General features: G+C 43.6%; 2 protein-coding genes across 2 annotated transcripts in view; one reads left to right on the top strand and one right to left on the bottom strand.

Moving 5' to 3' along the window:
• KCNK13 (potassium two pore domain channel subfamily K member 13) overlaps nucleotides 1-25,447 on the bottom strand; it is a gene marked incomplete at its 5' end in the record, with an annotated part of 117,296 nt that overhangs the window by 10,269 nt on the left and 81,580 nt on the right. The window lies entirely within an intron of this gene.
• Nucleotides 19,151-20,837, top strand: LOC308614776 (E3 ubiquitin-protein ligase RNF34-like). Its single transcript, XM_081229460.1, has one exon. The coding sequence runs from the start codon at nucleotides 19,343-19,345 to the stop codon at nucleotides 20,120-20,122; it is 780 nt and encodes a 259-aa protein (XP_081085586.1). The 5' UTR covers nucleotides 19,151-19,342; the 3' UTR covers nucleotides 20,123-20,837.

Genomic DNA, 25,447 nt, shown 5'->3' with positions numbered 1-25,447 from the left:
TGTGTTCCTGCCTTGTTTACATCTTTATCAGAGGAGAGAATCCTTTCCAGAAACCCCCTAGCAAAATTCCCATTGTATACCATTAAGCAGCACCAAGTCACACGCCCACTTCTCAAACCAGTTATCTACAGGAGGAATGGATTTCCTCTTAGACTGGTCAGGGTTTACCAGCGCCCCTGAGGAAGAGATGGACCCCAAAACAGGCAATGTCTGCCACAAACATACACAGAAAAAAACAAAATAAAGGGAAAGACACAAAAGTCTTAATCGGTTATTTCAGGGTGGTGATAATTCTTTCTTAATGATTTATATAATTTATAAACTGAGAAAAATATGTTATTATATTCTGGAACGTTTCCTCAGATTGCAGGTAAACACCTGCCCAGAAGAAACATTCCTCTTGATTCATCTCCTTAATACACCGAGAAATCAAACTTTGACTTGAATAAATGTTTTCATAATCTTTGTCAAAAATTTTTATTATAGATGATTTACAATGTTGTGTTAGTTTCAGGTGTACAGCAAAGTGTATCAGTTATACACATACATACACCCACTCTATTTTCTTGGGGGGGGTGTTTTTTAAAATTATTTATTTATTTATTTTTGGCTGCATTGGGTCTCTTGCTGCGCGTGGGCTTCCTGTAGTTGCAGCAAGTGGGGGCGACTCTTCATTGTGGTGCGCGGGCTTCTCATTGCGATGGCTTCTCTTGTTGTGGAGCACAGGTTCTAGGCGCACAGGCTTCAGTAGTTGTGGCTCGCAGGCTCTAGAGCGCAGCCTCAGTAGTTGTGAGGCACGGGCTTAGTTGCTCCGCGGCATGTGGGATCTTCCTGGACCAGGGCTCGAACCTGTGTCCCCTGCATTGGCAGGTGGATTCTTAACCACTGCACCACCAGTAAAGTTCTTTTTTTTGATTTTTGATTCAGAAATGTTAAGCCTCTTTGTGTGGGATGAAAGAGGTTTCATAGGAGTTTGTGGGTGTTTTTTTCAGAAGACCCTCCAATTTCAATTGGGAAGGAAAAGGGGGGCAAGAGCAGACCCCATGGATTATTCTTGGGGGGAGGCTGGGGGGTGGGGAGTGGGTTCCAATGATGGAAGATTCAAGGGTCTCGCCAGGCGCACTATCTCTACACAGCCTTCACGTCCAAGGTTTTGTGTTCCAGGTGAGGAAACTGAGGCACCAGGAAGCCAGGTAACCTTCATGAGTGGTGGAGGCTTGGCCTGAACCCAGGTTCTCCATCCAGACTGCCCTCCTTTACTCTTGTTGCCTGTGGTCAAGTGTTTCCAGAGATGATTCTGAGCTAACTGCTCCCATCCCTGTAAGCACTTATTGGTCCTCCCATCAACAAGGGAAGCCTACTTTGCTTCCCCCTTGAACCTCGGGTGACCTTGAGGCTTGCTCTGATCACCAGAATGTGGTAGAAGTGAGGCTGCACCAGTTCCAGGCCTAAATGGTAAGAAGCCCAGCAATTTTGTCTTTCTCCCTCTGGATCCATGAGTTGCCATGCAGGAAGCGTGACCCCTCAGCTGGAGAAAGAGGCCCGGTTCTCCCCAGCCATTCCAGCCTCCCCAGATATTGAGTAAAGCCATCTTGGACATTCCAGCCCCAGTCGAGCTCCAAGTTGAATGCAGCTGTATGAGTTATACCAGCTGATACCTGATGGAACCAAAGAACCACCAGCTGAGCCCAACAGATCACAGCATTATGAGAAATGTCCATGGTTGTTGTTTAAGCCACTACTTTGGAGCAGTTTGCTACATAGCAAGCAATGGATAATGAAATGACTTCTCTCTGGGACTTGCAGTTTTTTCACCAGGCATCTTCCCTATTTCTCTGCCCCTCCAGCTCCTCCCTCCATTTTTTTTTTTTTTTTTTTTTTTGGCCACACTGTGCGGCCCGGTTCCTAATAGGTCATGGACCAGTACCCCTCCTCGGCCCAGGGGTTGGGGACCCCAGGCCTATGGCATAGATTTTCATAACAATATTCATAGTGCTAAACAGCCACCTCTTTTAAAAATTTTATTTAATTAATTTATTTATCTATTTTTTGGCCACGTTGTGTCTTAGTTGCAGCACGCAGGGTCTTCGTTGAAGCATATGGGATCTTTCATTGCAGCATGGGCTCTTCGTTGTAGCGCGCAGGCTTCTCCCTAGTTACGGTGCACGGGCTTTTCTCTAGTTGTGGCATACGGGTTTTCTCTCTCTAGTTGTGGCGCACAGGCTCCAGGGTGCATGGGCTCTGTAGTTTGCGGCACGCAGCGCGCGAGCTCAGCAGTTGTGGCGCTCAGGCTTAATTGCCCCGTGGCATGTGGGATCTAGTTCCTGGACCAGGGATTGAAGCCGCGTCCCCTGCATTGGCAGGCAGATTCTTTACCCCTGGACCACCAGGGAAGTCCCAACAGCCACGTCTTGAGAATGGATTCCAGAAGAGATGCTTCCATTGATGGCTAACTGCTGCTAGGGTATAAACTGAAGTTAATGTACACAACACACACTTACCTGTTTATAGTGAAGTGTTTAATGGTAAATGACCATTCAAACAACACAATAACACCAGAAACTGCTTGTGTTAACACCCTGTCAGGACTTTTATATGACAAGCCAGGGTTTGAACCGTCTAACAGAAAGCTGTGGTTGTGTACCAAATGCTGACACGCCCTACAGGAGAGAAACAACTTCCATTCATCTCACACTTGAGGCACCCCTGTACTAAGGCAAAGGAACAAGAGGATGACTCATCCTTTTGGAAGACCTTCTAAAACTTTTAAAAAGTCACTCCTTTCCCATCCTAAACACTTTGTTGAGTTCTGCAAGAAAGAATTCTGCCAATATACAAAACATCCCTTTGGCTCTTTGGCTTGATGGGATTTCACATGGCACCATGTTTGCGGTCACCCTTATCTTCCTTATACAAACTAAAAAGACAGTCCTTATTAATTAGTAACATCAAGCTAAGAATGTCTCTCCTTTGACACGGTTCTTTCTTCACAACCAAAAACTGGAAAATTACCAAGAAGGAACGATGGGATGCGAAACTGGCTTTCTCTGGCCTCTTTCAGTTTTCCTTCCTGGTCCAGCATTGTGCCCTGTGGCTCCCATGTGCATAATAAATCAGGGCTGCTCAGCAGAGCCTCGGTCCTGCAGGGGAAGAGCTGCCCCAGGAGGGATGTTGCAGGCCCTTCAATTCCACCGAAGTCCTGGCGTCCAAGCCCTGTCTCTTCCCTCACATGTCTGGAAATGAGCTGGAGGGATGGGTGACAAGTTTAAGTAAGTGGACTGCTATTTACTGAATAGTTAGATGGGTAAAACCTTGTCTTAGTTATATTAAAGGTTTAGAAGATCGGACCCTGTCACTTCAGAGAAAGAAAGTAGAGTGTGTTAGTAATTTAAAAAAAAAAAAAAACCACTCTGGGAGTGCCAGAATGGTGATGAGGGTCCCTTAAAAGAAACTTGGGATAATGAGAAACTGGGAGGATACCTTAGGACGCTAGTACAGGAGGTGAGCGGGGAGAGGCGTGCAGGTACATGAAGGGGTGGAGAGGTCACCCGTGCTTCCCAGGCTCTTGAAAGTGTGGACAGGGCTTCCCTGGTGGCACAGTGGTTGAGAATCCGCCTGCCGATGCAGGGGACACGGGTTCAACCCCTGCTCCGGGAGGATCCCACATGCCACGGAACAACTGGGTCTGTGCGCCACAACTAAGAGCAGGGGCAGGGTGGGGGGTAATTAGAGGAGAGAACATCAAACCTGGTCCAGGAGATCAAGTACTAGAAACAACACACAAGAAGGAAAGCTGTACCAGGTTGTGTATCAAGTAGACTCCTTTACCGAGTCACCTGCAGACAACATAAAAGCTGGATGGAAAACTTCTGTCAAGCTTCAGGAAGGATGGAAGGTCTGATCACACCTTTATTTACAGTCCGAAAATTAACCGAGAAGTGAATAAGGTAGAAGGAAACTACGGTCACTTAGGACAGAAGTCTTGAACTTGAGTACACATGAAAATTCCCTGAGGAACTGGTTAAAAACTGGGGATTTCCAGGCCTCACCCCCAGAGATTCTGATTCAGGAGGTTGAATGGGGCCAGAAAACCTATGTTTAAACCAGCACCCCTAGTGATTCTGATAAAAGGGCTGCAGACCCCACTCAGGAAAACACCACCAGCTGGGTTCAGAGCATAGGGGGCAGGAGGGTTGGAAACAAAAGTCATGTCTGCCTGGGAAGCTTCTAAAGTAGGGCCCCCCATTTTCCCTGCCAAAACCCAGTAAAGGACTGATACCTCCGGGGTCCTAAAGGCAAAAGCAACCCATTTTCTTTTGTATATTAATATACAATGCAGAAAACACGGCAGATGGTACATTATATCAAAATGAGCCGTCTTCAGAAGTTCTGGGTTAGCTGTGGGACCATGGCAGCTGCTCCCGTTCCTTTGGATTGAAATGACTTCCAAAGTAATCAAGGATATTTTTAGAATGTGCTATTTTTAGGATTATGACATACCTCTCTCATTTTGTTAACAGTAGAGCATCCTTGACAAAAGATTATGATATCATATGTAGTAAAGATTAAGCTGTTTTCCAGGTAACTCTGAACTAAGGGATATTTCTAAACTCTTTAGCAATAAGTAGTTTATAAGTCAAAAATAAATGACTCATGTCCTAACTATAAAAGCAGAAAATGGGGGTGTGACCAAAAAAGGATTCTTTAAGTCATTTGCATTACTTTAAGTCACAGTAAGTTTTGTACTCAGAAGGTAACAAAATTGGCCTCGTGGGAATCAGACTACGCCAGCTCCCGAAGAGAAATTTTACAAATTTCATTTCCCTGAGAGATCCACGGAGTCATGGGGGCATCAGCTCTGTGTTTAGTGCTATCTCAAGCTCTCTGCCTCCTCACAAACATTTAGCTAATGTGACAGCTGGAATAAAGGCTCTCATTATTTCTGACTTTACCCTCATTTTCCAGGGGGAAAATCATTTGATTTACTTATCTCAAGTGGGTGTCCCAATTCCAGGCCTTCTTAATTTTTTTTTTTTTTTTTTTTTTTGCGGTACGCAAGCCTCTCACTGTTGTGGCCTCTCCCGTTGCGGAGCACAGGCTCCGGACGCGCAGGCTCAGCAGCCATGGCTCACGGGCCCAGCCACTCCACAGCATGTGGGATCCTCCCGGACCAAGGCACAAACTCGTGTCCCCTGCATCGGCAGGCAGACTCTCAACCACTGTGCCACCAGGGAAGCCCCTTCTTAATTTTTAAATAGTGAAACTACTCCTTAGAAACAAGCACCTAGGGACTTCCCTGGTGGCGCAGTGGTTAAGAATCTGCCTGCCAATTCAGGGGACACCGGTTCGAGCCCTGGTTGGGGAAGATCCCACATGCTGCAGATCCACTAAGCCCGTGTGCCACAACTACTGAGCCTGCACTCCAGAGCCCGCGAGCCACAACTACTGAGCCCACGAGCCACAACTACTGAAGCCTGTGCGCCTAGGGCCCACGCTCTGCAACAAGAGAAGCCACTGCACGGAGAAGCCCGCGCACTGCAAGGAAGAGTAGACCCTGCTTGCCGCAACTAGAGAAAGACCGTGTACAGTGACAAAGACCCAAGGCAGCCAAAAATAAATAAATAAATAAAAAGCAAAAAACAAAAAACAAACAAAAAAAACAAGCACCTGTAATTATGTTCTCTCTTGAACAAAACTGCCCTCCCCAAGACTACAAAGAAATGGTTCAATTAAGTAGAATGTTAGCACAACACAGGTGGCAACTGATGAAAGGTGCCTTTTCTTCAACATGAGTGAGAGGATCTGGCTGCAAGACATTACGAAAATGATACCTTTATTGTAATGGATATCCAGATAAAGCACAAGCAAATCCACCTGCCTTTTTGAACTTCTTGCTGCTGCTGAGAGGGATGTAAGGTTCTCCTGGAGTGGTGGTAGCTGGTGTACACAACATTGATGCCCACCTGTTCTGCTTGACCTGGGATGGCTCCCAGCCCACCTTCTCAACACCTCGCTTTTCCCACAGCAGCAGCCTTTTAGCTCCTTTGTGGGATCCTAGTGCTTCTAGAAATCTGGTGTGAAAGTCAAAGACCTACAGAATATTGATGTTTCTCTCGCTTTTAGGGTTTTACTTAGATGTATGATGTAACAAGGATGAAAGAAGCATGGCCCAGGTAAATGACAGAATCATATAAGACTGAAGAAATCAATGTGTTATTTATACTCTCATAATATATGTTCCTCCCCAGTCTGTACTGCTTCCCTAGAAACTCATGAAATTTCCTACATGTTACAGACTGAATGTTTGTGTCCTCCCCAAATTTATATGCTGAAACCCTACCCCCTCAACGTGATGCATTAGGAGGTGGAACCTTTGGGAAGTAAACAGGATTAGATGAGGTCATGAGGGTGGAGCCCTCATGATGGATTAGTGCCCTTATAAGATTCACCAGAGAGAGCTAGTTTCTTCTTCTCTGCTCTCTACCACGTGAGGATACAAGGCAAAGATAGCAGTCTGAAACACCTAAGGGGGCTGTCACCCAAGAACCCAACCAAGCTGGCACCCTGATCTTGGAATTCTAGCCTCCAGAACTGAGAGAAAGAAATCTCTGTGGTTTATTAGTCACCCAGTCTATGGTATTCATTATAGCAGCCTGAGCTAAGACAGTATGTTATTACTACTGTACCCATACCGACTCTGCATTACCTACAATTTCCTAGAAACATTTGGCAAACATCCTCATGTTTGCAAAGAAAAGTAGCTCTAGGGAATCAAAGCTCCCTCCAGCAAATCAAGTTTTTCTTTCCTTTTTTTCCCTTCCTTCCTTTGCTTCTAGTCTCCTACCTTCCATTTCTTTGAAAAAGTCTTTAGAGACTCAAACCTCATTCTTTGTAGAGGCACCTTCTGGGCTGTATCTAAATGAGTCACTGCTCTGTAATAAACTGTGCTTTGAGGGGCTCTGTTGGGGCCTTTTCTTAAAAACATTAATTTTGATATTATTAGTTCCAGAAAGCAATTATAACTTTCTTTTGCCCAAAGCCAGTTGAGAACCCATTTCAGAAAGCACCATGACACCTGTGGCACAAATGGAATTGGTATAATAACTGCCAGCGGAGCTGTTTGAAACTAGTATAACAAAATGGTATTTTAGCTAGTCGTGGGGAAAGGATGGGCTAGTTCATTAAGACTGATTTTTTCACTGAGGGAAAAAACACTGAAGACAAACACTTCCTGTGAACTCAGGCTATTAACCCAAATGCGAGGGTCTCTGCTAAGTTACTTCAGAAAATGGAAATGTGAACTTAAAAGTTGGAGAACAAGTCTGAGGTGCCCAGTGCAAACCAGAATTCAGGTGCACCCTGAATCTGATGTGCATCTCGTCAATCACACTGTTTATGCTGAGCGGCGTCAGATTTGATGGCAAAATCATGGGGCTGGAAAAGGGCAAAGGCACTGGTTACCCACTGGAGGATGGGAAGAGGACTGAGCAGCTGCACATTCAGACAATAGGCCTTGAAAAGAACGGTTTAAACCCTAAGCTTTATCTCAGGGACTCTCCTATCTGAGTGTACTTTCACTGGAGGCTTTCTGGAGTTGACACAAAGGGATTTTCTTCTGATGACATCATTTCTGGTTTAACTGGCCAAACAGGCTCTACGATCAAAGTCCACCTAATTTGCCCATTTCTCCCTTAAAATTATGCTACACTTCTACCTTTCTCTTCTCTCCCACGTGCATCTGAAGTATTCCTTCTCCTTGACAGGTCACCCGTGTTCTTCTCTCTGCTTACTCATCCATGCAACAAACATTTATTGAGCATGTACTATGTGCCAGACGCTGAGCTAATTGGTATCAGTAAATAAGATATCACCTCTCAGCTTCCTTCAACTATATTTCTTCCATAATTTATACTTTCTTTCTCTACCAATTTCTGCTTCATTGCCTACATTTTTCATGTTCAGTGGCCTTTTTTTGTTTCTCTTCTTTTGTGAATTCCTATTCATGTCTAGTCCATTTTCCAATTAGGGTATCTACTGTTTTTCTTATTGATTTGTGAGTGCACTTCATAGATTTTTAAGAAATTAACTTGTCATCTTTTACATATGTTGAAATAGTTTTCCCAATTTATGTCTGTCGTTTATTTTTACATGTTTTGTTGTTATGCTGAACTTTATCTTTTTTTTTTTTTTTTTTTTTTGCCGTACTTGGGCCTCTCACTGATGTGGCCTCTTCTGTTGCGGAGCACAGGCTCTGGACGTGCAGGATCAGCGGCCATGGCTCACGGGCCCAGCCGCTCCGCGGCATGTGGGATCTTCCCGGACCAGGACACGAACCCATGTCCCCTGCATCGGCAGGAGGACTCTCAACCACTGCTCCACCAGGGAAGCCCCGAACTTTAACTTTAATGTAGGAAAATCTATCAGTTTCCATCAATCTTCTTTTGTGGCGTTTGGCTTTAGGAGTCATGGAGAGAAAAGTCCTTCCTTACCCCAAGAATATACTGGTATTCACTTACAGTTTGAATTTTAAAACTTGATAATCATTCCTCTTTAACTGTAGGGATCTAACATTTTGAAAATACTAGTTTGTTTTTCTCAGTACTATTTCTAGTTAAAATTTTTATTGAGATAATTGCAAACTGATAAGCAATCATAAGAAATAATAGTGTGTTTATACTTTACCCAGTTTTTTGCTAATACTTTGCAAAACTACAGTATAATATCATGACCAGGATATTAACATTGCTATAACCTACCATCTTATATTTACATTTTGCCTTTTTTACTTGTACTCATGTGTGTGTGTATTTAGTTCTACACAACTTTGTCACATGTGTAGGCTCTTCAGCATCATTTTTAAATAGTCCATCCTTTTCCACTCTCTTGAAACGTCATTTTTATCAGAGGCACCTTTCTTAAATTTGTTTCTGGATTATGTATTTTGTTCCATTGATCTGTCTATGCTGGGACTGGTACCCAAAACCCAAATAGTTCTCCTTTTTTAATATCCGTGAAGACTTCCCTCTTCCTTGTCCCCTCTTCTCTTCCTCCTTTCTCCTTTTTCTTCTTCTCTTCCTCCTTTCTCCTTTTTCTTTTCAACAATGCCCAGCTTATTTCATGTCCAATTTCCCTGATGAGCTTTAGAATTATTTGGTTAAGTTCCAGAAAAGATATTTGGATTTCTGATTAGAGTTGCCTTATGTTTAGAGATTCATTGGTAGAGAAATGACATCCTTACTAAATTGAGTTTTCCCACCAGGAAAACACTGTATCTCTATCCATTCATAGAAATCTTTAAAAAATAAGCCTTAGTAGAATTTTGTCATTTCCTCATATAAATCCATCACAAATCTTGTCACACTGAATTCTGTTTCTTAGCTTTTGTAGGTGATGTGAACGGAGTCTTTCCTTCTACCATATATATATATTTTTTGGTTGTCTGTTTTCTTATTGACTGTTTTTATTGATGCATAGTTGATTTACAATATTATATTAGTTTCAGGTATACAACTTACTGATTCAATACTTATTATAAAAATTATACTCCATTTAAAGTTATTATAAAATACTGGCTGTATTCCCTGTGTTGTACAATATATCCTTGTAGCTTATTTATTTTATACATATTAGTTTGTACCTCTTAATCCCCTACTCCTATCTTCCCCCTCCCCCCCACCCTTCCGACTGGTAACCACTAGTCTGCTCTCTATATCTGTGAGTCTTTACTTTTGTGATATTCACTAGTTTGCTTTATTTTTTAGATTCCACATATAAGTGCTATTATACAGTATTTGTCTTTCTCTGTCTGACTTATGTCACTAACCATAAGACCCTCCAAGTCCATCCATGTTGCTGCATATGGCAAAATTTTATTCTTTTTTAAGGCTGAGTACTATTCCATTGTGTATAAATACCATATCTTCTTTTTTTTTTTTTTTTAAGTTTATTTATTTATTTTTTTAATTAGTTTCTGCTTTATAACAAAGTGAATCAGTCATACATATACATCTGTTCCCACATCCCTTCCCTCATGCATCTCCCTCCCTCCCACCCTCCCCATCCCACCCCTCCAGGCGGTCACAAAGCACCGAGCTGATCTCCCTGTGCTCTGCGGCTGCTTCCCACTATCTATCTACCTTACGTTTGGTAGTGTATACACGTCCATGCCTCTCTTTCGCCTTGTCACAGCCCACCCTTCCCCCTCCCCATATCCTCAAGTCCATTCTCAAGTAGGTCTGCGTCTTCATTCCCGTTTTGCCCCTAGGTTCTTCATGACATTTTTTTTTTAAATTCCGTATATATGTGTTAGCATACGGTATTTGTCTTTCTCTTTCTGACTAACTTCACTCTGTATGACAGACTCTAGGTCTATCCACCTCATTACAAATAGCTCAGTTTCGTTTCTTTTTATGGCTGAGTAATATTCCATTGTATATATGTGCCACATCTTCTTTATCCATTCATCCGATGATGGACACTTAGGTTGTTTCCAGCTCCGGGCTATTGTGAATAGAGCTGCAATGAACATTTTGGTACATGTCTCTTTTTGAATTATGGTTTTCTCAGGGTATATGCCCAGTAGTGGGATTGCTGGGTCATATGGTAGTTCTATTTGTAGTTTTTTAAGGAACCTCCATACCGTTCTCCATAGTGGCTGTACCAATTCACATTCCCACCAGCAGTGCAAGAGTGTTCCCTTTTCTCCACACCCTCTCCAGCATTTATTGTTTCTAGATTTCTTTTTTTTTTTTTTTAATTAGTTTCTGCTTTATAACAAAGTGAATCAGTCATACATATACATCTGTTCCCACATCCCTTCCCTCATGCATCTCCCTCCCTCCCACCCTCCCCATCCCACCCCTCCAGGCGGTCACAAAGCACCGAGCTGATCTCCCTGTGCTCTGCGGCTGCTTCCCACTATCTATCTACCTTACGTTTGGTAGTGTATATATGTCCATGCCTCTCTTTCGCTTTGTCACAGCTTACCCTTCCCCCTCCCCATATCCTCAAGTCCATTCTCAAGTAGGTCTGTGTCTTTATTCTCGTTTTGCCCCTAGGTTCTTCATGACATTTTTTTTTAAATTCCGTATATATGTGTTAGCATACGGTATTTGTCTTTCTCTTTCTGACTAACTTCACTCTGTATGACAGACTCTAGGTCTATCCACCTCATTACAAATAGCTCAGTTTCGTTTCTTTTTATGGCTGAGTAATATTCCATTGTATATATGTGCCATATCTTCTTTATCCATTCATCTGTTGATGGACACTTTGGTTGCTTCCATATCTTGGCTATTGTAAATAGTGCTGCTATGAACAGGGGGATGCGTGCATCTTTTCAAGTTAGCATTTTCATTTCTTTGGATTATGTACCCAGGAGTGGAATTGCTGGATCATATGGTAGTTCTATTTCTAGATTTTTTTATGAGCCTCCCCCTCCCCTCCACAAGAAAACCCCCCAGACAAAACCAAAACATATGTCCTCATCCTTCAAGGCCCTTGCTAACTGCCTTTCCTGCTTCTCTCAGGCCCTGACCTCACCGTGCTAGTTATTGATGAACGCTTGCCCATTCCTAGACTGTGAGCTCAGCACATACCAGATACTCAAAGCTTTAAAGTTTAATTTTTAGTTAAAAAATCAGCTCTCTCTTTGTGCTTTTGAATCTTCTGGATGAGTTTCTCTGCGAAGGCACAAGAGAGTGGTTAGTGTAGGTTCAACAGAGAGATTCCTTCAACCTGGCCGAAGTGACTTGAGGCCCAAAAGGCAGCAGAATTTATCTGAAGGGGCAATTTGTCCCATCAATGTCCAGATATTTGTGGTTGCCTGATAGCTCCCTTGGAATACACTTCTCTTCAGCTCTCTGCACAAACAACTTCTCTCTTTCTTCTTTTTTTTTTTTTTTCTTTTTTCTTTTGGCTGCACTGTGCAGCTTGTGGGATCTTAGTTTCCGGCCCAGGGATCAAACCTAGGCCTTGGCAATGAAAGCACCGAGCCCTAACCACTGGACCTCCAGGGAACTCCCACAATTTCTCTTGCTAATCTGGGTGTTCTTGTTTTGCTGTGGCCTGAAGGCCTGGACTGAGTTCCGGATCAGCACTTCTTTGTATTCTGTTAGACTTTAAGTTCCTTAAAAGCAGAGTCTTGTCCTTCAGCCTTCCCCCTCCCGGGGCCACCCCGCCACACACACACAATGGTTAAGAACACCAAGCCTGAAGTCAGTCTGTCTGGGCTCAGATCTGAGCCCCATCACTTTCCCAAGGACACTCAGCTACAAAGGGATGCAGAGAGGGTTTGATCATTCTCTTAACCTTGAGCAAATTAAACTATGCCTTGGTTCCTTCATCTGCAGAACCAGGTAGTAACAACACCTTCGTCATAGGGTTTTTGTGGGGATTAAATGACCTAATACAGGCAAAATGCTGGAGTGGTGCCTTCAAGTTTGAAGAGTTAGCCCTTTAAAGGGGCTGCTGTTACTGACATATGGGGCCAAGCATCGCGCCTTGCACAGTGTTTGCTAAGTGATGCTTTCTGTAAAGTTGAATGTTCATCGTGCGCCTTGGGAAAACTCCTTACATAATCACAATGGCCCAATCACACGGTACACTTGACTCCCACCATCCTGCCCTCACCACGGCACCTGGAATAGCATTTCCATTCATATTTGACTGGAGCCAGCCATCAGTAACAGACAGCGTACAGTGGCCGCACTGTCCACCGACTGGCCGTGCACATGGCCCTGAGAGCAGCGGGCGCCTGGAAGGAGAGGAGGGCCAGATGCTGAGTCTGCGGGCCCCATTTCTGATTTCTAACCTGCGCAGAAAGGCTGTGGCTGTCTTCTCTGGATACTTACAGTAGCCTCTTGACTGGTCTCCCTGCTGCTGTCCTTGAAACATCCTACAGCAGCCAGAGGTACCCTTCTGAAATATGTCAGATCACACACTCCTTGGTCCCAAACCCTCCAGTGACCCCCATTCACCAAAGTCCTTACAAGAACCTACACAGTGGACCCAACCTGCCCCCTCCCTAGTTCACCTCCGACTTCTCCACCCCCTCTGCTCTTCCAGCCCCAATGGCCTCCTTGCTTCTTCTACATCCCAGGCCCACTCATGCACCTTTTACTCTCTCTGCTTTTCCCCCGGATAGCTGCAAGATTCACCCCTTCACCTCTTTCCAGGTCTTTATTCAAACGGGTAGGGGAGCAGGCACTGGGGGTAGGAGGACACAGTACTGTGGTAGGAAAGCCCATTGCAGGGTTGGTAGAGATCACTCAGGACTGTTGGCAAGGGCAGAAACTTCTAGTGATTTCAGGTCAAACCAAAGAGAACATGAGCTACCTATTTATAGTCAGGTAGAGGCAAAGGACAAGAATCCTGACAGAGGTCAAGGCATAGGGACCTATCAGAGATGAGGGACCAGGTAGAGGTCAGAATCCAAATGGAACTCACCCCCTGAGGTGGCAGGTTCGGGCCAGGACCCGCTCACCATCACCCGGAGCCCCCAGGACAGGGGCTGTTTGCCTTTGCTCCAAGCACCTTTCTTGGTGGGTACATCAAGCCTGCCAGGTGTCACTGCTCTTGGGAGACAGGCTGGGAGCACAGGGCATGTGGCTGCAGCTGCCACACCTGAAGAGGGCTCCCTGCCTCTGAATCTCCTTCACAGCTCAGAGGCCTGCAGGTTGCAGCCCGTGTTTCCTCCCACAGTTCCCCTTCCCGTTCTCACGACATCAGGTGGAGGACCTTGAGCCAACAGGAAATTTATTCATACCACAGTATTCACTGACCACCCACCGCACGCCAGGCTATGGGCTGTGCACTGAGATCATGAAGAAAGAATAAATCCAGTTCCCGCCTGCAAGTGCAGCGGTGAAGACAGAAACATACCAAGTATAAGTGAATGATAATCATGATAACAGCAACAGTTTACTAGGTGCCAGGCTCTGTGCTCTGAGCTTTACATGGATTCCTTTACTTTAGGAGCCCATGAGGTAGGTACGACTGGTATTATTATTCCCATTTTACACATGAGACTTACGGGGGGTAAAATAAATTGCCCAGAGTCACGTAGCCGATAAGACACAGAACCAGGTAAGAGAAATACAGTCTTTTGGACTCCAAAGCTGTTTCCTAATCAGTGAACCCTGCTGACTTTTGGGGTGCTAGGTGATACTGTGGGGAGACCACTAACTCTGACTGGGTTTAGGGAAAGGCCAGGGGAGGAGTGTCAGGGACATCAGAGAAGCCTTCCCCTGGGAGGTGGATGGAGGAGGCCTGAGATGAGCAGTCCAGGTAAAGAATGATGGGAGCAATGTTCCAGGCCAGGGAACTTCCAGTGCCTCGGAAGGGGCTCGAAAAGCACATGGTGTGCCCAGGAAAGTGCCAGCAGGATGGGGATGGAGACAAAATGTCAAGGTCCAGATCAGGCCCTTACTATGATGTCGTCCAGCAAGGCCATGAGCTACAGATTTCTCAAGCCTCAGAAATCTCCAGAATGAAGCCCCCTGAACAGGAGTCCCCATGTTGGTTAAAATGGGTGACCTACGAGGCTCTGTTAGCCATAGGCTTCCTTAAAGAAGTTTCCTTAGCATGTACACTTGAAAGTGGAAATCTGCTTCCTTGTACGTGAGACAGACCTTCCCTGAAGTAGCTAGCTCCAAATATTTTTCTGGACTTTGTGGGTTGGAGTGTCTCGTTCATGAAGGCTTTTGAGGGCTGGATTGGGGATCCCACCTTTAACAGGAGATCAGAGTAGTTAAGGGCATGGACTCTATGGCTAGACTCCCTGGGTTCAAAACCTGGTTCTGCTACGTGTTAGCTGTGGAAACTTGGGCAAGCTACTTAACCTCTGTTCCTCAACGTTCCCGTGGAAGAGCCACAAAAGTTCCGTCTATCAACCTGCCTATTGTACCCAGAACAGCCGGTGAGGAGTGCAGACTGACAAGCCCCACCCCCAACAAGCCGTGCCCCTGACAAGCTCCGCCTCCAGCCCGAGCTCCAAATCACACTAGACGAACACCTGTTCCACCGAGCCACACCACCCGCAGGGAGAGAATGGCAGGACCACAGGGGAAAAAAAACCTTACCCTGAACTGCCCTTAGATGAATTTCTTTTACCTCTTTCCATTTACCACTCAATCTTTTTAAAGTTTAGGAGTTGTCTACACTTGCTATCTTCAGATGACTGTCCTAATAGTTCTGTCAGTTAGACTTCTGCCTCATTGTTCTTGGGTTTGCCTGATCCAGCAGCTCATTTTAGTCCTCACTTGTTCTGCTATGTTGACCCGCTTCCTCCTTATTGAGACTCTCCCCTTGGCTTTAGGGAACCGCTTGGTTGTTCTCGTTTCTCTGGTCATCCCTTCATTGGTTTCTCCTTCTCCATCCACCCCATGGAATTGGTACTCCCCAAGGAATGCCAACACTTCGCTCTTTTCTTTGTCTTCTCATCTTTGTGTGAACTCAACTACCCAGACACCTCCCAGAGAAAATAGAAGCCATTAGCACAGAACTTCTCAAGAAACCTACACACATCCCTGCTTCCACACCCTTCTAGCTTTCTCTTCTGAGAAAGAGAAAGGGATGAGGTGGCCCTCCCTCAACTAAGGTTAATCCTGCCATGTGTGCCTGTCTCCCACCCCCGTCTCCCAAGGGGTCCTGCTCCATCACTTACCTCCTCTTTCTCCTATATCTTTCATTCTCCTTCTCTAGACCCATCCTATCAGCATTTACACTGTTCAGGTCTCTCCCGTTTCCTCCTGTGATCACTACCTCTCTTCCTTCTCCTCTAATTCCCTGCCAAATGTCTTCAAACAGCTGAGAGAATCAGTTGTTTCCATTCTGTATCTCCAGTTCACTCCTCTGGAACCTTTGGAATACGGGCTTAATTTCCCACCTCCAGAAAACTGTTCTCAGACAAGTCACTGAAACTTCTTTTCAGTAAGGCCAATGGATATGTTTTAGTCCTCATCTCCCGTGGTCTCTCTGCAGCATTTGACACGACTGACCCCTCTTTTGTTGGAACTCTCTGTAGCTTCAGTTTCCATGACACCACACTCCTCTGCTTTTCCACAGGCCTCCGGTAGGTCCTTCTTGTTCTCCTGAATGGTCTCTTGTTGTACCCCACTTCAATGTCGGTTTTCCTCACGACTGTCTGTGTTCTGTCCTTTTCCCATGTTCAACCCACTCTGACAGCACTCACACATTCTCTGAGCTTTCACTACTATCTATATCCTGATGTCATTAAAGTTATATCTCAACCCAGATCTCTCCAGTAAGCCGGACATCTGCATTTACATGGCCCATTGACACTTCAAACTCAACCTGCACCAAACGGAAGTCATCATCCTTAAGCCCCAAACCTTTCCCTCCCTTTTGGGTGAAGAGTATCACCATTACCCCAATGCAGAACCCTTGGGGTTAGCTTGACTGCCCTACATCTTTTATCTGGTTAAACTTCACGTCCCATTGATACCAGCACTGGAATAGTTATCTGATCCATCACAGCCATATCCCTGGGTCCAGGCCATCATCTCTCTTGCCTGGGTATCACCAGTCTTGTCCCACTCCTACCCATTCTTCATTCTGCAACTAGAACTTCGGTTAAAAGGCAGAATTGACATTCCTGCTTCAAACCCTATAGTAGTCCTTGGAATAAAGTCCAAATTCCTCAGATACGCTGGCCTCTCTCTGCTTCTCCAATCTCATATCTTGCTATATACCCCTCTCATACTACACCCCTGCCACGTTCTCCCCAACTTCTGGACCTAAGCCTAGAACTCTCTTTTATTATCCACTCACCTCTTTGGCTGGATAGTTTCTAGAGTGTATCTCAAGTTTTGGATTAGACATCATGAGTCCACCAAATCTTTGAGGACTGACCAGGTTGTGTGTCCCTCTGTGAGTTCCTATGTACATTCCTGTGAGCAACATTACATATCCCTATGGTAGGCCTAACCTAGTGCTGTAATTGCTGGTTTGCTTGTCTGTTTCACCTTCTAGATTCCAAGCAGTTGGAGGGCTGGGAATTACTTGATTGCTGATATGTCACCGGTGCCTAGCACAAAGCCTGGCACACGGTAGCTGCTCTGTACGCATCTATGAATACAGTTAGAAACCTCAATCATCCTTTGTCCTCTTCCATCTCCCTGAATCCAACGTGTACCGAAGTTCTTTTTCAGAAATGCCTCCTGAATTCTTTCTATCACCATGGTCCTCATGGCCTTGGTTTAGGCCTTCCTCTAGTCTCACCAGGCCTGTTCTGATCTCCTTATTGCTCTTCTTCCTGCTGAGCAATAAACCCTGCAAAACCTTTCCTGACCTCGCCTCTCAGTGGGGCACAGCTGTAACACATCGCTATTACAGTTTTTACAGTGTATGCACAATGAAATGCAAAGCGTGGTCTTCTCCCAGAGAGCAAGGACTGTGTGTTGTTACTTGTTCATTCGTGCATCGCCAGCATCTTTTGCTGAGTGATGGCTACTAAAGCAAGTATGATTTATGGATTGCTCCCTTTTGAAAAAACCTCTATGAGCTTCCTGTTGCTCATAGGAGGAAATATAAATTCCTTAGCAGGACCCCAGAATCTGGCCTCCTGAAGCTTTTCCTGCCAAGTCCTGCTCCTCCCCGGCACATGGCAGAGCTTGGGTGCTCTCCAAAGGCACCATGCCACTCTGCACCTCGGGAATGCTACCTGTATGTGTCCTTGACCTGCTGTGCCCCTTTTCTGGCCATTCAAGACTTAGTTCAAAGGCCACCTTCTTTGTGAAGATTTGTTCAGCTTCCCTGACAAAGTTTCTTTTCCTTTCTTGCCTTTGGCAGCATTTGTTATCTGTGTGAAATGATCTGTTTACAGGTTATTCCTCCCTCCCTGGACATGATGGATCTTAAGGCCCTGGGACGAAGGGAGAGGATCTCATTCATGGCCTCATGGCTTGGGTAGTACCTATGATGGATCAGGTGCCCTAGACTTATTTGTGCTTTATGGATTAGTAGCATGGTACTAGGGCAGGAATGGGTAGGCACACTAAACAGCCAACAGACGATGAACTAGGAGACAGCTAATAACATGATGTTGGTGAAGAGTTTTTCATTATTTAAGAAAATGTCCTTCTTCCCCTTAAATTATAAGACTATATATAGGTTCAATTGTGTGAGAATGTAAAAAAAAAGGTAAGGGAAATATGGTAAAATATTAATAGGGGTTATTTCTAGGTGATAATATTATGGGTAATATTTTCTTTTTAGTACTGTCTGACATTTTCTAAAATTTCTGTAATGAACAGAGATGAAAAACTTTTACTTAAAAATTAAAAAGATGTGGCTAAAAAACTCTTAGGATTTCTCTTCTGAATATGATGGAATAACAAGAGCTAAATCTACCCTCTTGCCTTAAATGACTAAAAATAGTGGACAAAATACATGAAATGACAGCTTTCAGACACTGAACAGCAGGCAGCACACATGTTGAAGTAAAATGTATGACAACAATAGAACAAAGGCCGGGAGGGGAGAAATGGAAATACACTATTTTAAGGTACTTATACTATATGTGAAGAGACATAATAATGTTCGAACATAGACTGGCTTAAATACGGATATTATAAACCTTTAGCAACCCTTAAAATAACACATCAGAGAGTTTTAGCTAGTGAGCCAGCAGGGAAAAGAAAATGGAATAATAAAAAATACTCAGTTCCTCCAAAAGAAGGCAGAAAATGAAAAAAAAAAAAAAAGAGAGTGAGAACAAAAATAGATGGAACAAACAGAAAAAATAGTAAAATAGTAGATTTAAACCCAATCATACTAATCATCAAATCACATTAACTGTAAATGTTTAAACACCTAATTAGCCAGCACTGATTTTCAGATTGGGGAAAGAAAAAGCAAGATCCAACTATATGCTGTCTACAAGAGACCCACTTTAGAGGAAGGAGGGCAGTTGTGCTAGGAGCTGCTATGGTGCTGAATTCCCCGGCAGAGTCGACCCAGACGCAGCGGTTGCGGCCATGAAGGCGGGTGCCACGTCTATGTGGGCTTCGTGCTGTGGGCTGCTGAATGAAGTCATGGGGACTGGAGTTGTCAGGGGCCAGCAGTTAGGATTTGCAGGAGGCACTGGTCCATTCAGATTTACACCGAGCTCTGATTTTTCCACTTACACACCAGCACCTACAGAAGGGCCTAATATAGTTTGCAAAGCCTGTGGACTTTCATTTTCAGTCTTTAGAAAGAAGCATTATGTTGTGACTGCAAGAAAGATTTTTGCTCCGTTTGTTCGATCTTACAAGAAAATCTCCATAGATGTTCCACTTGTCACTTATTACAAGAGACAACCTTTCAGCGCCCTCAGTTAATGCGACTGAAAGTGAAGGATCTACGGCAGTATCTCATTCTTAGAAACATACCGATCGATACCTGTCGAGAGAAAGAAGACTTGGTAGATCTGGTACTGTGTCACCGTGGGCTGGGCTCTGAGGACAACCTGGACACGAGCAGTCTGAATTCCTCAAGGTCCCAGACTTCTAGCTTTTTTACACATTCATTTTTTTCAAACTATACAGCCCCATCTGCTACCGTGTCTTCCTTTCAGGGAGAGCTTATGGGTGGAGACCGGACCTTAGGATCTGGAGTACTGGCACAGGTGCGAAGTGAAATAGCTTCAGCAAACACAGAAGATGATGAAGAAGATGGTGATGACGACGACGATGATGACGAGGATGAAGAAAACTTGGAGAAGCGGACATCTGGCCTTGCTAAGAAGAGAGTGAGAGCTTCTCTGTCTGACCTGTCAAGCCTTGAAGACGTGGAAGGGATGAGCGTGTGCCAGCTCAAGGAAATCCTGGCTCAGAATTTTGTCAACTATTCTGGCTGTTGTGAAAAATGGGAGCTAGTAGAGAAAGTAAACCGGTTATACAAAGAGAATGAAGAAAATCAAAAGTCATATGGCGAGCGGCTGCAGCTGCAGGACGAGGAGGACGACAGCCTGTGCCGGATCTGCATGGACGCCATCATCGACTGCGTCCTGCTCGAGTGCGGGCACATGGTCACCTGCACCAAGTGCGGCAAGCGCATGAGCGAGTGTCCCATCTGCCGGCAGTACGTGGTGCGCACCGTGCACATGTTCAGGTCCTGAAGCCGAGGACCCCCCAAGCTCGATCCCAGACGTTTCAGTGCACAGAAGGGACTGGAAACTTCCTGTTCAAAATTTGAAGCTATTTTTAAAAATTATTTTCACAACTAACTGGGGACGGGAAAGATTCATCCTAAGTTGCAGTAGCACTGGTCCATGCTGTATACCTGTCAGCTGGAGGACTGGCTCAGTTTCCTAGTTTCTGCTGGGCTTCTTCACACATCTCTTATTACTAATCACAGAAGTCAGACTGCTTATGGCATCAGCTACTGTTCTCTTTGGAGGACATTTATCCTGTTCTCTTATTTCTCCTTCATCCTATTTTTAACTTAAACTACTCAGATGTTTGAAACTTCTGCTCTCTTTGGATGAGGTCACTGTCTGCAAATGGCCGACATGGTACACGCTGAACAGGGGCACCTCTGAATGTTCATTTTATTAGTCATGTATATTTTAAATGCTACTGTTTGATGAATGTAATTTTCCACATTGTTCCTATTTCTGCGTTTAAACATAATTGGGAACAACTGACATTCTATAGTCAACTGCCAGGGCCTGAGACTAAACATGTCCATTTTTGTTCAGGTACAGCTTTTTATAGCGAGGGCTGCATCTAGCTTCCTTCATTAGAGAAGTGTGTGTGTTAAATTCTTTATTAACGTGTAATCAGTTTACACTGTTTCATATATTGAAAGTGTATTTTCAGTGCTACCCACTAGCTAGTTTGAACCTTAGGAATAAAATTAAGTTTAAAAAAAAAAGAGAGACCCACTTTAAATATAAAGGCACAGAGAGGTTAGAAGTAAAAAGATGGAGGGCTTCCCTGGTGGTGCAGTGGTTGAGAGTCCGCCTGCCAATGCAGGGGACACGGGTTCGTGCCCCGGTCCAGGAGGATCCCACATGCTGCGGAGCGGCTGGGCCCGTGAGCCATGGCCGCTGAGCCTGCGCGTCCGGAGCCTGTGCTCCGCAACGGGAGAGGCCACGACAGTGAGAGGCCCGCGTACCGCAAAAAAAAGAAAAAAAAAAAAAAAAAAAAAGATGGAAAAGATATTCCACATTAACACTAAGTAAAAGAAAGGTGGAGTGTTTATATTCATTAAAGATAAAGCATAGGTTAGAGCAAGGAACACTGCTGGAGGAAAGAGGATCATTTCTAAGGGGATCTTCTACCATGGATAAAGGGACCAATTCATCCAGAGGACAAAAAACCCTTAAATGTTTAAGCAACTAATAACAGAACTTTGAAATATATGAAGCAAAAACTGCTAGAACGGTAAGTAGAAATAAACAAAACCATGATTACTACTGAAGATTTCAACACATGTCTCATGATAAATGACAGAACGAGCAGATAGAAAATCAGTAAGGATATGGAAGAGTCGAACAAAAGTGTTTACCAACCAGAACTCATTAATACTTGTAGAAAACTCCACCCACCAAGAGCAGAACACACATTCTTCTCAAGTGCAATGGAACCTTTACCGAAATAGATAATATTCTCAGCCATAAGACAAAACTCAATAAATCTAAAAGCATTCAAATAATAAGTACGTGGAGGACCACAATGGGCCTAAGTCAGAAAATAATAAGAAAAGGATTGGCACAAAATCCCCAATTACTTGAAAATTAAACAACACACTTAAATAACCCATGAGTCAAAGAAGAAATAAATAGAAATTGGAAAGTATTTTGAAAGGAATGAAAATCAAAATATGAAAGATTAAAGATTCATTTAAAACAGTTCTTAGAAGGAAAGAAAGAAGTCTTCATTTACAGGAGACATGATTGTCTATATAAAAAATCCAACTGAATCTTAAAAAAAATTAAGAACTAACATATGTTTAGCAAAATTGCAGGACACAAATACAATTGTATTTCTACATATTAGAAGTATATATGACAATAAAAATTGAACTAAAATATCATTTACAATAGCATCAAAACTGTAAAATACTTGGGAGAAAATATTTGCAAACGAAGCAACTGACAAAGGATTAATCTCCAAAATAGACAAGCAGCTCATGCAGCTTAATATCAAAAAAACAAACAACCCAATCCAACAATGGGCAGAAGACCTAAATAGACATTTCTCCAAAGAAGATATACAGATTGCCAACAAATACATGAAAGGATGCTCAACATCACTAATCATTAGAGAAATGCAAATCAAAACTACAATGAGGTATCACCTCACACCAGTCAGAATGGCCATCATCAAAAAATCTACAAACAATAAATGCTGGAGAGGGTGTGGAGAAAAGGGAACCCTCCTACACTGTTGGTGGGAATGTAAATTGATAGAACCACTATGGAGAACAGTATGGAGGTTCCTTAAAAAACTAGAAATAGAACTACCATGTGACCCAGCAATCCCACTACTGGGCATATACTCTGAGAAAACCATAACTCAGAAAGAGTCATGTACCACAATGTTCATTGCAGCACTATTTACAATAGACAGGACATGGAAGCAACCTAAGTATCCATTGACAGATGAAAGGATAAAGAAGATGTCACACATATATATTATGGAATATTACTCAGCCATAAAAAGAAACAAAATTGAGTTATTTGTAGTGAGGTGGATGGACCTAGAATCTGTCATACAGAGTGAAGTAAGTCAGAAAGAGAAAAACAAATACCATATGCTAAAACGTATATATGGAACCAGAAAAAAAAAAGGTTCTGAAGAACCTAGGGGCAGGACAGGAATAAAGATGCAAATGTAGAGAATGGACCTAAGGACACGGAGAGGGGGAAGGGTAAGCTGGGACGAAGTGAGAGAGTGGCATTGCCATATATACACTACCAAATGTAAAATAGATAGCTAGTGGGAAGCAGCCTCATAGCACAGGGAGATCAGCTCGGTGCTTTGGGACCATGTAGAGGGGTGGGATAGGGAGGGTGGGAGGGAGACACAAGAGGGAGATATGGGGATATATGTATATGTATAGCTGATTCACTTTGTTATACAGCAGAAACTAACACACCATTGTAAAGCAATTATACTCCAATAAAGGTGTTTAAAAAAAAAAGGAAAATATTTAAGGAAAATTTGACAAAAGACATGCAAGACCCATACACTGAAAACTATAAAACATTACTGAGAAAAATGAAAGACCTAAATAAATGGAGAGAGATGCTATGTTTATGGATCAGAAGACTTCATATTGGTTTTTTTGTTTGTTTGTTTTAAATTAATTTTTATTGGAGTATAGTTGCTTTGCAGTGTTGTGTTGGTTTCTACTGTACAGCAAAATGAATATAAGACTTCATATTGTTAAGATGTCAATTCTCCCCAAATTGGTCTATACACTCAAGGCAATCCTAATCAAAATCCCAGCATTTTTTTTTGGTAGCAAACGACAAGTTAATTTAAAAATTTATATAGAAGTGCAAAGGACCTGAAATAGCCAAAGCAACTTAAAGAAGCACAATGCTAGAGACTTATACTACTTGATTTCAAGGCTATTACATAGTTAAGACAATCTAGACAATGAGGTGTTAGTGTAAAGATAGACATATAGATCAATGAAACTCAATAGAGAGTCTAGAAATAGACCCACATCACACACACACACAGTCAATTGATTTTTTAGAAAGGTGCCTAGGCAATTCAACTGAGAATTGAAAATGTTTTTAACATCAAAACAAATGATGCTAGAAATAATAGACAGCCAATAACAAGGAACGAATTATTGATACATGCAACAAGATGGATAAATATCAGAATGATTATGCTAAGTGAAAGAAGCCAGTTTAAAAACTGTATAATCCCAATTACATAAAAATTCTAGAGAATGCAAACTAATTCATAGTGACAGAGTAGTAGTGGTTACCTGGGGATGGGGAAGGGAGGGATGGATTACAACAGGGCACAAGGAAACTTTTGGAAATGATGGGTATGTTCATTATCTTAATTCTTTAGCTGGCTTCCTGGAGGCACACATATGTCAAAACTCATCAAACTGTATACCTTAAATAGGTGCAGGTTACTGTATGTCAATTATATTTCAATAAAGTGTAAAAGACAAAATCTATGGTTTAAAGCAAATAGCTCTCTGGTTATGCTGTTAAGCCTTGAAGTGATGCCACATCCTTGTTTGTGTTTGCACTGGGGAAAATGCTCCTTGAAATGTGGTCAGTTTTAGAGTCTCTTCCTGGAGAAGAGCCAAGAACTGGGAAGGAGGGTCCTGGCTGGGTTGCCAGCAGGGGGCCAGCTCTCTTGGTTTTGACCTGGAGAAGCTAAGATGTGCAGGAGGACCCCCATCTCTGGGGGAGGGGATGGTGGGTGGTGGAGAGAAGTCTTTCCTCTCATTCACTCTTGGTAAGAGCGTAAATTGGTCTGACGAGAAAAGTATGACTTCCCCTAACGGAAGAGGTAGGTGGCTGAGGCTCAAGCCCCCTCCACCACATGCTGCTTTTAAGTTGCCAGTATTTACTTACTTATTACCCAGGATATGTGAGAGCTCTGCCAGAAGTGGCTGGAGGAATGATCATAATAAATTCACTGCCCCGGGGAGAGAATGAACCTTTGCTGATTTATTTCTCACCACGGAACCTAAAACCTACAAAAGTCACTGGCACATTTATCTTCAGCTCCTTTCCACTACCCTTAACCCTCAAACTCTACTGGACATAATTCATCTTCCTCAGGTAATTCAGAGGGTACATTGGGATCTTACAGGGGATCCTGTGGGATTTTCAAAGCAGCAACATTAACATGAAATGGGTGTCAAATTATTTCTGTGCTTGTCCAGCTTTAGTACCAGAGTTATTTCTTTGGAGAGAGGGGGCTGGGATGGAAAGGGCGATGACTCATGATCTCAGCCCTGCATCAATGTTTAACAATTAATAGCACCATTCCTTGTCTCCATTTCCCCAGATCTAAATGACTGCTTTGTCGTACGGTATGTTTAAAATGTTTAAATTAGGGCTTCCCTGGTGGCGCAGTGGTTGAGAATCCGCTTGCCAACACGGGAGACATGGGTTTGAGCCCTGGTCCGGGAAGATCCCACATGCCACGGAGCAGCTAAGCCCGTGCACCACAACTACTGAGCCTGTGCTCTAGAGCTTGTGAGTCACAACTACTGAGCCTGCGTGCCGCAGCTACTGAAGCCCACACGCCTAGAGCCCGTGCTCTGAGAAGCCACTGCAATGAGAAGCCCGCGCACTCCAACGAAGAGTAGCCCCCACTCATCGCAACTAGAGAAAGCCCATGCACAGCAATGAAGACCCAACACAGCCAAAAACAAATAAATAAATAAATAAAATAAATTTAAAAAACAAAAAAGTTTAAGTTCATTGCTTCTTAATGGGCCTTCAAGA

The sequence above is a fragment of the Mesoplodon bidens genome, assembly GCF_964165515.1.
Source record: "Mesoplodon bidens genome assembly, chromosome: 3".
Lineage (NCBI taxonomy): Eukaryota > Metazoa > Chordata > Mammalia > Artiodactyla > Ziphiidae > Mesoplodon > Mesoplodon bidens.
Note: the sequence above shows the minus strand (reverse complement) of the source record. Positions and strands in the feature narration are given on the sequence as shown.